This window comes from Carassius carassius, chromosome 4, assembly GCF_963082965.1.
Source record: "Carassius carassius chromosome 4, fCarCar2.1, whole genome shotgun sequence".
NCBI classification, from domain to species: domain Eukaryota; kingdom Metazoa; phylum Chordata; class Actinopteri; order Cypriniformes; family Cyprinidae; genus Carassius; species Carassius carassius.
Genome location: NC_081758.1, coordinates 3,505,647 through 3,520,291, shown reverse-complemented (window position 1 = coordinate 3,520,291; position 14,645 = coordinate 3,505,647). Strand labels below are relative to the sequence as shown.

General features: G+C 39.7%; 1 protein-coding gene across 1 annotated transcript in view; it reads right to left on the bottom strand.

Moving 5' to 3' along the window:
• The window catches only part of LOC132132683 (pappalysin-1-like), a 115,196-nt gene extending 102,340 nt beyond the window's left edge, over window positions 1-12,856 (bottom strand). Inside the window, exons 1-4 of the mRNA XM_059545161.1 lie at window positions 12,148-12,856; window positions 8,983-9,275; window positions 7,524-8,293; window positions 1,930-2,075 (exon numbers count right to left, since the gene is read on the bottom strand). Of these exons, the coding sequence (XP_059401144.1) occupies window positions 1,930-2,075; window positions 7,524-8,293; window positions 8,983-9,275; window positions 12,148-12,535 (1,597 nt within the window). The 5' untranslated portion in view covers window positions 12,536-12,856. The remainder of the gene's footprint in view (window positions 1-1,929; window positions 2,076-7,523; window positions 8,294-8,982; window positions 9,276-12,147) is intronic.
• Between the last annotated feature and the right edge of the window lie 1,789 nt (window positions 12,857-14,645).

Here is a 14,645-nt window from a genome sequence, read left to right as displayed (position 1 = left end):
TCCACTGAGTGGCACTAAAACAGGGTTCAATGCATAATCCCTGGCATGTTTTTATTACGTTGATATAGGTATGTATTGCTGTATTTTTATTAAGCTTCTTCAGATAAGTTTTGCAACGGTTTAGAATTCAAATAACCGGGTATTGTCATTAAAAGTTAATGCTCTATCATGTTGGAAATAAGCCCTACACCAAACCTAACCCGTAAACCTATCCAATATTGTTAACAAATGCAAAACTGATAAAAAAAAAAACATTTGCTGATGCAATCGTGCCATTTGAACTTCCTTATATGCAGATTTGAACTGTTTTGTCGAACCGTAGTTATACGGAATTTGAACCAAAGCTCCTAGATTCTCAAGTATGTTTACATACTCTGTGAGCTACGAACAAACCTACCATCTATGAAAACCCATAGATATGAAGCTGGATATGTGTGCGATGCTTACATTTAAAAGCATACATTTTCAATTCTCTCAGCATATTAAAATTGTTTTGAAATCTTAACATAATATTCTTCAAGTAATTGTGCGAAAATTACGCTTTATTAATTGAAAAACTCTGTAAATTTGTGTGAAAAGGAATAAAATGGGTCAGAGTTTTTTGCCTCTAGTGTTCATTTCTTTTGGAAACTGCAGTGATATGTACTTATTGGTAAGTATTTCGCCTCTTGTTAAAAAGTGCCCCCAGGTCTGTTTTTGCCATGAGACCAGGCAGAATAAAATCTGTGTTTAAACTGTCAACCAAATCCTTTTTTCTCTCTCTGGTATCTGGTACAAATCGGATGTTTTTGAAGGTTTTCCTAGTGCAGTGATTCCCAAGCACGTTCCTGGAGGCAACACTGCACATTTTGCATCTCTCCTTTGTCTGACACACCCAATTCAGGTCTTGGAGTAACTACTAATGAGCTGATGATCTGAATCAGGTGTGTTTGATTAAGGTGACATGCAGTGTTGGGGGGCTTCCAGGAATGTGCTTGGGAACCACTGTCCTAGAGCATGGACATGCAATAAAACATCATCTTCGGTCATGTTCTTATTCAATACATTCAATACGACTGCTGCTCAAGTAATTGTAATCAGGCAGTAAAAAATAAACCAAACCAAAAAATCTAAGTAAGAGTAAATGCAACTAAAACGTACTGTAACTTTGATCATATTCATTTGCATACTCTACGCTTCACTGCATCTGACATGCTTCCCCTAAGAAAATAAGCAGGGGTCTTGAAAATAAGAACTACTGAATGAAGGTAAAGAAACAGAGTGTGACAGAGTAAGACGTAAATGACAGCAGGAATGCAATTCAGACTCGTGACGTGGGCTGCATTTATGCAGTTATTTCAGACTGTCTTCCAAAAAAAGAAGGCAAGCACCTTATAAGGACCTATATTTACATTTTAAAGTTTAGTGCCCTCTAGCGGGTGTAAAATAATGACAGTGTCGTGTTAAATCTGTCGTCATGAAACGACGTATGACTGTCATTACCAATCAAAATGCGTGTTTATTTAAATGCAGTTTGTGGACTTTTTACATGGTCTAATATCAATTCAATTTGTACATATTTTACTAGGTGGCTAATTCATATGAATTTAAGACCACGCCTAACCCCGCCCCTGAACCTACCCTCACAGAAATCATGCAAAAACGTGAATTACAGTGCATTTACATTTTTTTGAACATGTGCATTCTCTGGGATCAAACCCATGATCACATGATTGAATATTGTCGTATAATACAATGCTCTACCAACTGAGCTATACAAAACCTGAATTATGGCACAGATAAAAGAGTACAAAGCATTAATTTTAAAGTATCCTGTTGGCGATAGGGACACAGCTGTAGCATACACTCTGATGGGTCGTATTTCAGGGATTTGGACAAACAACCTATGCGGGCATATTGGTTGGAGGACATGTTGAGTAATTTCTATACCTAGATGTGTCAGTGCCTCCTTATCCCACGGCCAGGTAGCAACTCCAGCCAGGTTTTCATCTGAGGAATTGGCGAAGAAGATATTGAGGTGCGTGGAGCCATCCAGCTTGAGGATCTCTTTTAGTTCCTTCACATCCAAATAGGCCCTGGAGAAAGAAATGGAGACACTTGAATAAAACAACCAAATTGTTTATTATATACACAGAACAAATACTTATTGTCACCTTAAACCCAATGGCCATGTTGAATGATGGAGTGCTGTAAGATTATTGACTTAAACATACATTTATTTGGCAGCCACTGATTATTTGCTAAACCCATGAATCTACATTCCCCCAAGTTGCTGGAAAACTTGTTCTACAGAGGATGAAACAGAATAGTTATTCCTTTGAAGTGAGATGAGATGTCAGTGTCTAACTGAGTGATTTCTACAATAATAATTTGTTTTCGAATTGGAGAATTGAATTGCACGAACAATTAGTTTGTACACCATCTACACCAGAGCACTTAATTAGGGCAAAAACAATAACGTCTTTAAGTTTTATGGGCTCACAAGACTGTAAAGCACCTGATGAAGGACCTCCCTGAGGTGACCCATGTGAGGACTCAGGAAATCCCATTCATCAATTAAAACATCACACACAATATCCAAGGGAAAAGCATAGATGTTCCAAACTGAGGCAGATGATAATGTAGTATGGCCTTTCACCTGTGACTAATCTCTGGACCAAAGCCATGACAGACATTTTTCTTATTGCACCTCTTTAACATGGCCAAAATGGGCAGACATACTGTACATGTTGAGAATTCACACAAGTATTTAACTTTTGGCTTAGGGTTAACCACAAATGTGTCTAAGGTTTACGCTATCAGATCTGATCAGTGATCTTGTGAAGGTAACACAAATCTCCCTTTACAGATGGGATGTTTGCTTGCAAAAACCATGTGACACTGTATACATTCTTCAAAAAGCATGGAGAATTAACTTAAACACGTGCCTGAAACATGTAAGACATCATAAGTTGATATCATTCACATTTTTTCAGGGACTCCAACATTATATCTCCTGTTAGCTAGATTCCCAAACAACCAAAGTGGTAACAGGCTCTGGGTCTACAAAAATAAATGTCCGACCACACAGCCATTGTTGTGCCACGGATGTAGCAGAGTGTTCATCCAGAATTCCACAATTAAGAAGGAATGCTGATGAATGTTTGCGGTGCAGCCATCAGCGTGTCTCCCTAGATGTCGCATAATCAAAACAAAATAAACAACCACTTGGGGTATTTATCTGAAAATTCTTCTTCTGTTCTCACTCTAATCTTTCTAAACCATCTTTCATCCATCAGTTGCAATATTTCCATTGAAAGCTTATGTTTTGGCCAACTGCTGATTTCTGTTACTGGATTGGATATCCAGTGATAAACAGTCTCTTGATGATTGCGACAAGATAATATTTGGTAAAAACCACCTGCGTGTTTTTCGTGACTGATGTCACCTCAGAGCCCGCACACAGAGTCATTTGAAGAGCTTTAGAAATACTATTGGATGCAATTCTGCGGCCTGGAAAGCATTCAAAAAGGCTAATAGAAAACATTGCTTTCCCTTGAAAGAGAAGCTCAATTAAGGCATGCAGAAGAAATTCAAGAACAATACTAGGATGAATCGCACAAAAGGAAGACGTAAAAAGCCTGTTTTCACATCAGTTCATTCACTATTTTCTCTCGACATGGAATGTTTAAACTTTTCTCATGAACCTTCGTGCAATTCTGTAAACAAACATTTATGAATACATTTTGAAAACAGAATTGCTGCTTGGAGACCAGTCTAAACAAGAATCAAATAAGCTTCCCTGAAATGTTGGCTTTTACTTTCTAGTTCGCCCAATTAAAACAAAAGCCACCAAAAAAAAAAAAATAATAATAAAATCATCCATAAAACAAATCTCATAGTTTAGGGTTAGTACAGTGCATGTGTCCTTGGGGCTATATCTATTTTTGTGAAACAAATGTAGCTACAGTCCAAAAGTTAAACCAGACCTTATCCATTGGTGGAACGGTAAACATGTTGTGCTTTCTATGTAATGGCCTTAGGTACTCAGACTTAGAAATCCAATTTCCAATCTCTTTTCGTCTTTCGGCAAAAATACTGTTGTTTAAAACTTTGGGCAAATCACCACACAGCAGGCGATAATAGTTCCCCTAGTGGGATCCTTGATTAAAACATCTTTTCTTGAAGTGCTTGTGAAAAGCTAGAAGAGAATAGGTAATAATAATACTCAGTAATGAAACACAAATTGCCTTTTTCAGATTACCTAGAGCAGTCCTTCTCAAATCTGTCCCAGGGACCCCTCCATCACTGCAAATTTTGGAAGTCTTACTCATCTGTGGGTGGTGTTAGCGCAGTGGATAAGACACATGCCTTTGGTGTGAGAGACCCGGTTCGCATCTCTAATACGCATTAATCCACAAATGAAGATGAACACCGAGCCGAGCCAGAATCACACTTGTGCAGTATCATCAGCTCCTCGATTCTTCTTATCTGGCTTGGCTCTGTGTTCATCTTCAGTTCTCTCTTCACAGCAGTTCAGTCAGTGTACTGTTTGAGTGCATGCATGACTCCGGGATATTGGTTTGTTTTAACTCAAAGGGAGTGTCAGCCACATTAAAAAAGTTAACAGCTTAAGTCATTTGTGGATTAATGCGTATTAGAGATACGAACCGTTTAAAACGATTCAGTTTGATTTGGTGAACTGAATGATTCGTTCGCGAACCGGATATCCAGACTGCTTTGTTTTGAACTCTCTCACACAACAGACACGGAAGAGAAGACAATGCTGCATAAAGTCGTAGTTTTTGCTATTTTTGGACCAAAATGTATTTTCGATGCTTCAAAAAATTCTAACTGACCCTCTGATGTCACATGGACTACTTTGATGATGTTTTTCTTACCTTTCTGGACATGGACAGTAGACCGTACACACAGCTTCAATGGAGGGACTGAGAGCTCTCGGACTAAATCTAAAATATCTTAAACTGTGTCCTGAAGATAAATGGAGGTCTTACGGGTTTGGAACAACATGAGGGTGGGTGAACTAACCCTTTAACCCCTAGTTGCTCCAGAGGCGTGCGACCTCTGACATATATAGCAATTGTAAGTCGCTTTGGATAAAAGCGTCAGCTAAATGAATCCATGTAAATGTAAATGTACTCATCTAACACACCTAATGGCAAGCTCACACTACATGACCGGAAGACTAGCCAAAGTCACTATGCAACAAGGTTTCTTCTCATCTGTCGTTGTCTTATCATAGCTGCGTGCACACTACACAACACAATGCTGACAAGATGCAAACACTACAAAACATTCGGTGAACAGGCATTCCCGACCATCAGCGAAAACGTTTTCTCACATAAAGTTTCATGAGAAATTACAGCGATTATAGGCCATTTCTTGATAAATCAAATAAACAAGTCACGTTCTTGCCAAAGCTCTACAAGTTAGCTTTCCAGTTCACGTGTCCAAACACACCAAGGAACACCTGCGTTCTTGCTTGAAGACATTGTACGTTTAATTTTATTGACCTTTCTCCATTTATAACCATTTGCACTGTGATTAGCTGAATTAGTTCCACCTTGTCATTGTGTCGCTCACATTACGAGATCACGTGACGATAATATCAAACAGGTTTGACAATGTCTGTGACATATCGAGACAGTTTCAGATCACGTTGCTGAACTGCTCATACTTAATGAGCTTCTACGAGCGCAAGAAGCACTGATTTGGTCGCGATCCGGGGGTTTTGTCACAGACTCTGGAAATCTGTAGTGTGAGCTTGCCATAATTCAACTCATAAATTCATTAGTAGAGACTATAAGACCTGAATTCGGTATGAGGGAAACATCCAAAATGTGCAGTGGTGGGGGTCTCCAAGATAGGTTTGAGAAGCACTGGCCGGGATCAGGAGTAATGAACCATGCTACCTTCATGCACACTTTAGTTCCAAGCCTGCTTCAACACACCTGGCTGTTGTTTTACGAGTTCACGCTTACATATAATTAGCTGAGGTATGGTATGCATATTCGACGTGCTGTCCGGGGAAGGGCTCCGAGCTCGGAAATGGCCCAAACTCTTCCCCGTCTATTTATAAAGTGAACTCAAAGTGAGGAGATGGGGTGGAGGAGGGATGCTGATAAACCGTCAATGGATAGAGGTAAGTCAGCAATATTCATACGGTGGGATTGATTACTTGATTATAGTCCACCTGTGTTGATAAGTATCTGACGCGCTCCTCCCGAATCTTGTTAGTAAAACATAATTTAGAAAAATCCTGAAGACCTTGATTAACAGGTTCAGAATTGTATTTGTATAGGAGCAGTTTTGGCTACCCCTGACCAAAATGCTACAAAATGCTACTAATGCTGAAAAAATGCTACTAATGACACAATGCTGGACCATTTTGTTCTATTCCAGGAATGCCCTTTCCTGCTCCTGTAGGACAATCTTCCAGAGTTTAGCTCTAGCCTTCAATAAACACACCTGAACCAGCTAATTAAAGTCTTGAGGATGAATAGAGACCTCTAGGCAGGTGTGCTGGAACCAAACTTTGCAGGAAAGTGGCCCTGAAAGCTGGAGTGGACACTAAATAAACAGCAAATTGTGAATAATAATAAAAAAATGTATGGAAATTGTTATGTCCCAGTGAGTGATAGGACTGTGTTTTTTTTTTCTTCTGCTTTGTTTTGTTTGCAGGCATGGTATGTTTTTTGTTTGTAGGTATGGACCAGACACTCTTCCATTTCAGACCTTGAGCTTACAGTCCTCTTTCATGCTCGCTACTGACTTCCATTAATACTGACTACTGATTGTTCGAATACCTTTGTTAATTATGATGTTTCGTTGAATAAATAACTTATTTCACTAATTGCCATTCCGTGCTGGCTCGCGTTCATTTTGCAATTGTGAGCTGGTTGTAACATAATATAATAAAGATAAAAATAAAGACCTAAAACTAGCAAATATGTCCTACATGTGAATGATTACTGTTACATGCCTATCCTCTGATGACTGGAAAATGAAAAGCCAAGCAAAGGAAGTTTGACGCTCCTTACGTCCGGAGGTTTAAGTCTCAGTGCCGGCAGGAGTTGTGGGTGGGGGGAGTGAATAAACAGCACTCTCTTCCACCCTCAATATCCATGGGCGAAGTGCCCTTGAGCAAGGCACTGAACCCCCAATTGCTCCCTGGGCGCTGAAAAAAAATACTCCGGGTGTGTGTGTTTCCTACTCACTGCTGTGTGTGTGCACTTGGATGGGTAAAATGTAAAGTTATATTATTATATTTATTTTTGGATTTTAATTTGTTATGTGGTAATTTTGCAGATAAAGAAACACCTACAGACAATTTAATGTCTTCAATTCATCTCAGCTGCATGTCTTTGGATAGTGGGACAAACTGGAGCACCAAAAAGAAACCCACAACAACACAGGGAGCAAGCACATTACAGAACTTGGTTTAGCTCCTGACTCTGAAATTAAGTCTACTAGATAAGGTGTCTTTAAAAACTGTTTCAGACTCCCTGAACTTAAGTTCTTACCTTAAATGAGAAGCTGGATTGAAGCAAGTTTTGGTCACATCAGTGATGCTAGGGTTACAGCAATCTCCATTATCATATCCATAGTTCTCACAGTTGCACTCTGGATTACAGACGCCATTCCCTTGTTTATGTTCAGGACATCGTGTCCTGGGCTTGCAGTAACCAGCATCAAATCCAGTCAGGGTGTGATTGCATTCAGGGTCACAATCCTCATCACCCACCTTACTAATGTCACAGTTGGCGAGTACCAGACGGTTAAACAAAGAGGAATTGCTTACATTGTGCACAGTCAACTCCCAGGTGATGTTGTACATGCTAAAGGCTTCATTCAAATGTTGATGTTGCAGGTGAATCTGCTGATCTGTGACTGTGGGTTTGCGCTGAGAGTCGTCAAAAACGTTTACAACACGGTATCGTACAGTTTTGGGGTGACGGAAGCTCCAGAATTGATTGTAGTTGCGCACCAGTTCTGTGTTATCACACACCGTCTGACCACAAGCTGGAGGCGCCAGGGTGGTGTCTAAAGATCCCAACCCTGCACGAGGACTTTCATCTGGTATTGGGAAGCTACCGTCCTTCACAGCCAGCCATTTGCGTGCTGGGTGTTCAAATGTCTCCCGGATCACCAGGTCAACCAGGTCCTCAGGGTCCTCGTGTCCATGCATGTCCCTTATGATCTTCCTCTGAGAGAGAGCCTGTTGCCACAAACCAACACGCTCCACAGAGCCTCTGTAGTTATGATTCAAGGCATTTCCACCCACCATCAGCACCTTGAGTTTTAAATCAGATCAATCCATTACATTTGTCTGTTTTTATTTGCATACAGTGTGTGTATTACATAAAACCAGGCATCTTTTTCAAAGGTGAAGAGTGTAACTTTTTCTGATTAAGACTTTCTCATATTCCAGTACTATACAGGTAAACAATACTATGGTATGAGCTCAAAACACTTCTACCAAAACACTAATGCATTATGACATTTGCTTTGCATAACCAGCTCCATATATGTCTTCTCTCGAACGTAGTAAACTTGCTCAGTAGCTCACCTGGTACAGCACTGCACTTGAAATTTGACACTTTCGAGTATGAGTCCCGTAAAACATTAGTCACGAAAAAAGAGAAAAAAAACTTGTAGAAGCAGGATAAAATGCATAACTGCTTCTGTAAATGAATCTGATGTTTGCTTTTGATAACACTATTGATTAGGTTTAGAGTATAGTGTTTAGTGTAGGTGGTACAATATTTTTAAATGAGATGGAGCATTACATTTATCATTTAATTTCTGGACAGCTGTGTTATACGCACAACAATGTATGTCAAAAAAAAACTTCTGAGAGTTTGTCTGTATGGTTCACCTAGAGGCACAGAAATTACACGCTTCACCTTTCACAAATATAATTAAAAAAACATAAAACTTACTGTGTGCAATTCTCTGAAACGCTAAAAGAATTAAACTTACCTTACACTTTTTAGTAAGTGGACTGAAGACATCACCTGACTGTTCCCTGCTAACAGCTGTCTGAGCACCATTGACATATAACTTCATATAGAGGCCATTGTAAGTCACAGCTACATGGGCCCATTGGTTGGGCAAGTAGCGGGCATTCGAGTGAATGGAGGTAACTTTGTGTGCTCGATCCGTTTTAAGGGAGAAGAAGAAACGTGGGTCACGGTTTCCCTGTTCACTCACAGCTTTAATTCCCAACAGCCATCCACGATCACTGGAGGCGTAGAAGCATTTGTCGAAGAGACCTGTGATTGAAAATAAGAACAAATGTGTCAGGAGAGAAACCCCAATTCATAATGAACAAGTCATCCAACCCAATTTAGTTTAGTTTATATTTTGTAATGTCCAGACTTCACTTTTTATCTAAAAGCAGTTTGTTCATTGACACAGTTCTTTTGGTGTATAGTGATTACTTTTTTATTTAACCATTACTAAATTCTCATAAAATAACATTCAGCTCACCACAAATATCTAACTAACTAAACAAGGACAAAGGCTTAGAGGTATTAATTAATTAATATGAATATTTGGAGGGGAGAGGTAGGAGAAGGCAGCGATATTTGACCATCCTCATTAATTATGGCTAATTTGGGTCCACTAACAATGTAATTTTAAGATATAAATGCAGATATAACACAGTACAGTATGCTGTTTTGGTTAAGCCATGTTTTAAGCATCATGAAACCTAAATGTCCTTCCCTCATTGTCACCTAAGCTCGCATTCTGTATCTCAGATCAGATCTGCTGTGTATGTCAGTTTATATCTCATCTTCATGGAAGATCAGTGTCCACTAAGCACTATTTAATGCTCTCACATCAGTCTAACGTGTTCAACGCACTCATGAACCAGATGGACAGTGTTAATCATCTGATCAAAGTCAACCTAAGGTTTTGTTGAAATCAAGACAGTGTGTTTTTTCCTATACAGTTTCCAAAGCTACAGTAAATCAACTATTAAAAACAAACAAGATGTCTAATCTGCCGTCTGATGGTGTCTGTCTCAGGTTCTTCTTCAACTGCCAAGTCATGACCATAAATAATATTGATGGTTTAAAGAGCACTCTTCCAAATCTATTTTACATACAGCAGTCACAATCTCAGCGCTGTTCAGGGTGCTGAAATTACCGACATTAGAACATTGATAAGCTTTTTGTTTTTTCTCTGGCAAATGTTGTCAAATACTCCTTTTCCTCATTCCTCACTCTTCAATCTTCTGCATTATGGAATGAAAACATGACAGAGCTAAATAAATAAATAAAAACAGTATTAAGTCTTGACATTAAGGCTAACACAACGCAAACACAACAAGAAGAACAATGACTCCTGAAAATAAGCAGTGGCTTCTCTCAAAACAACTGCCTTATGTGTGCATTCTTAGAGGCATGAATTAGATTTAAAAGATTAAGCATGACTACATAAGCCATAGTCCATTTCAATCACTTTTTATTGTTTTGTAGTTTTTTTTTCTTCTTCCTCTTGTTCCTTTTACTATCCTAACACAACAAATATTCAGTGACATAGGTCCTTCAAATACCTTGAAACAAAACAATATTTTAAATGAATTTTTAGGGTATCGGTGCCCATTGAATTCAGTTGTATAGAGGAAGAAAAAAAAAACATAAAGGCTAAATCATGACAATTTTTGACTGAAATATCCCTTTAATGGGTTGACTTTCCTCAAAGCAAGTTTGTTCAATACCTGCCGACTAGGTTTGAAAATGGTCCACGTAAAGTGAGTCTTGAGCAGAAGCAAGGAAATCTGACTTTCTGTACACAGAATCTGCATCATCAAAATTTGCTCATTTTATAAGTGACTAATGATAAAGTCTGTAAAAGAGCACACTGCACAGTTTTTACAGGTGCTTTTCCCATATTTTGGATTATGCATTGCAATCTAGTTCGTTTTCTGCTAGGCCATTATCTGTCTTTCTACAGATTAGTTTTCTTGCAGCGATAATATCATAACTTTTCCTTAACTTTAATTCCTCGCTTACAGAAAATGATTATTGAATGTGATATCAGATTTCTGGGCCCCACTGTATAAAATATTGATCATATCCATAAACAGCATAATCATGCATGCATTTATGTATCTGATGGATGAATGTGTGTGGTAATTTTATACTGCTCATCTCTTTAATGTTGGTCAGGCATTTGGTCCAGTGCAAACCCACTGCAAGCCTGAAACAGATGATGTCATCTCAGTTACAGAAGGGGTCGCGGAGCGCGGGGTGAGGGTTGGGGGGGGGGTGGGGGTTCGCACTCACATCAGATGCCACGCGTAAATCAGTGATGCCCACTGCCGCATCAGTTGTGGATTCTCACTCCGGTCTGTCTAGCCGTGCGTGACTGCGTAGAAGAAAACACTTCTCGCACCCAGCATTTTATTTATTTATTTATTTTATTATTTTTTCCTGACCATGACTTTCAAAAAAGACCGACTTGTCGTGTCTTTTACGCTCTCTGTCGGCAGAAAGCGGAATCGAAAGCGATGTTGTAATGCTTACTCGCTGAAAGAAAGTAGAAAAAGAAAAGAAGAAAAAAAAAAAATCCTTGGTGGCGTTTGCAAACTCTGATTTGTGCTTTCTGCTGTCTGGAGTACCGGAGGAAAGGTGATGCGATTTGGTCATGTTTGTAGCCGCAGTTCAGACATCTGCAAAGCTCAGAACAACTTGACTTTTCTCCCGTGTTTTCCTCCGAGTTGAATGGAAGTGGGGGATTTGGGGTCTTTCGGGGATTCGAGGGTCGTAGCCTACGTGTAAACCGCGTGCCTTTCTAAACGCGCACAGACTGGAGGAGGGGAAAGTCCTGTCCCGCTCGCTCTCTCGAGATAAGAGCAGGAACAGTAAACCTGAGCTTTTGGACAGACTACATTTAGACCAGTGAAGTCCTCATTTGGTCATGGTCACTTCAGCCCAAAAGCTACTATCAGAAATTAATGTAAGTGTGTGTGGAGTCTCCGCGCTGACGCACGCGTCTACTTAATCATTCGACTGTAACTGAATGATGGATATGGATGTTGTAACCTACCGCTAAAGTGACCTGGTCAAGCCTCACATGCATTACTTTCTCACCAACATTCAAACTCACGCAAAATGCTTAAAAATCTGTTCCTACCAGCTATGACGGTAGGGGAACGCTGCCCACCCTCTGCTTTGACCCACATCTGGAGGGTGAAATTGCCCTTTGGTATCTCCACACCGGGCTTGAGTCTCAGCTGGTCCCCTCTGCCGGTAAAATAAACGGCTTTTCCCCGAGAGGAGCTCGCATCCTCCACCGGAGAGGAGCGGCGGCGCTGGCGGGGGAGCCGGCGGTCCAGCGCCGGCAGGGAGCGCTTGCCCCGGGGCAGCCGGGTGGCACAAGCCCCCGGGAAGACCGCTTTGGCTTCTCTGATCTTTACCAACTCGCGTTTGGACCGGGTCTTTCTCAGGACCGTCCCGCAGTCTGATCCTACACACAGGACGAGCAGGATGGCGAGACACTGGAGAAAAGTCCAAACTTTCATTTTACTCAGCACAAGAGAGATGATAATGAGGAGGAGGATAAAGCGGGTGGGTATGATAATATCCCAGACAAATGCGCACGGACGCGCTCTTCCTCTCCAAAATCCTTCCACTTTTTATTGTTCTTTTCGTTTTGTTTCCTCGTCTCTCACAATCGCTTGCCAAAGACGAATGTTCCAGACACAAAGATCCATAAAGCTCTTTATTTCACTATACGAGCCGTTCTTTGTGCTGGAGTTTTCTATTTCTATTTTTTTAAAGTGAGTCTTTTACTAGATCGCAGCTTAATTAATTGATTCGATCAATAATCAATGAATGAAGAGCTTCATTCACACGCACTGTACTTCTGTTTTTCTCTACTCGCAAAACAATGTTTAAGAACAATTCATGAATGCAGAACACGTCCAAACATGACGGGCTGACATATCTGAGGATGGAGCACATCCAGGTGCGCTGTGTGCTGAAGTTGTCTCGGCGTTAGAAGTTGAAGTGATCGAGATGGTCTGCAGGAGGCTCGGAGGTGTCCAGAGCATCGCGGATCCTCGTGTGTGCTGTGAGCTCCGCTGGAGATCCTTCAGTCTTTTAAGAGTGTGAATGTGATGGAAGCAGGCCAGCCCATGTTTCAGTCCTACATGAGTTTTTCTCCTTCCGTTCCTCCTCTTGTGTTTTGCTGAAGTCACAGGTAAAGCACTGGCGGCAGGAGCGCTTCTACACATGCTCCTCCAAGTGTTGAATAGTGTTTCCAGAGTTGAGAAGGGGTGTGTGTGTGTGTGTGTGTGTGTGTGTGTGTGTGTGTGTGTGTGTGTGTGAGAATCCCTCTAGTGGCTACAATTCAAACCATTTTATTAATTTGAAAGTTTTTAGTGCACAAGAGAAGTGGCCAAATTCAAACTGATCCACTTGTTCCTGCTGTTGTCGTATTTGCGTTTTCTTTGTGGTTTGTTAGCTTATTCTGTATTTAATAATGTAGCAATCAAAATGCATTTATTAGTTCGTTAGTTAGTTTTAATCTGAAATAATAATAATAATAATAAAGAAAAATAATAACAAATGTTTACCTCAAAATCAATTTAGTTCAAACATATTAATGTGTTATTAATATGTATTAATGTAACAAAAAACTTTAATTCAATTAGTTACTTGCTGTTGCTTTGAAATAAAATGTTAAATTTACTATACATTTCTAGGTTAAAACCATTCTGTTATAGAAATTTATAGTAAATTTCACATTTAATTTCACAGCAATGTCCTTATGCATATGTGCTTCATTAGAATATCTCAGCCGTACTTTATCATGTAAAACACACTGTAAAGTATGACTTTATCACTGTACAGTTTGCACGCACTCCTCTAAGAAAGATATAGAGGGTGTATATATGACAACGGGAACGGGATGGAGAAGCACAAAAACCAGGAATTTGCTCTATTCTGAATGAAATTTTTGGAGAATTTATTTCCTCAGTTCTTTGAGGTGGTCCACCTTTGTATGGCAGACCATCTGGTGTGGAATGCCACAAGAGCTTTTGTTCCCTGTTTGTTTGGTGTAAACGAACACGCAGACAGCAGAAAATTGCTACCTACCATTAAACTGGGCCAAACCAATGTTAAATATTTGTCTCAGTTTTGTCACATTGCAGTGGTGAGACCACATTTTTTTTTCCTTTGTCCAGACAGAGCAGAAGAATGACACGGGTCACAATGGTCAGGTCAGCCGAATGGTCCTAGAGGAAACCTTCAGTTACACTGAGTTCCATGACTCAGAGTACATGTTATACAAGCTTGGTTAATACTTCATAATTGCTTTCCTAAATAACAATATTAATAATAATAATAGTAAAACTAAGGTCTAAAAATGTAATCAATTATACATACACTTTGCTGGATAAAACATGCCTAAAATATTATATTTAGACTTGTTTTCAGATGTTACATCTGTCATAAGTGTCAATTATTTTCCTTTGTTTAAATCAAAACAACATATACAAAATAACATTACAAAAAACAAAATGTTATATATAAACATACAGTACAGACCAAAAGTTTGGAAACATTACTATTTTTAATGTTTTTGAAAGAAGTTTCTTCTGCTCATCAAGCCTGCATTTATTTGAT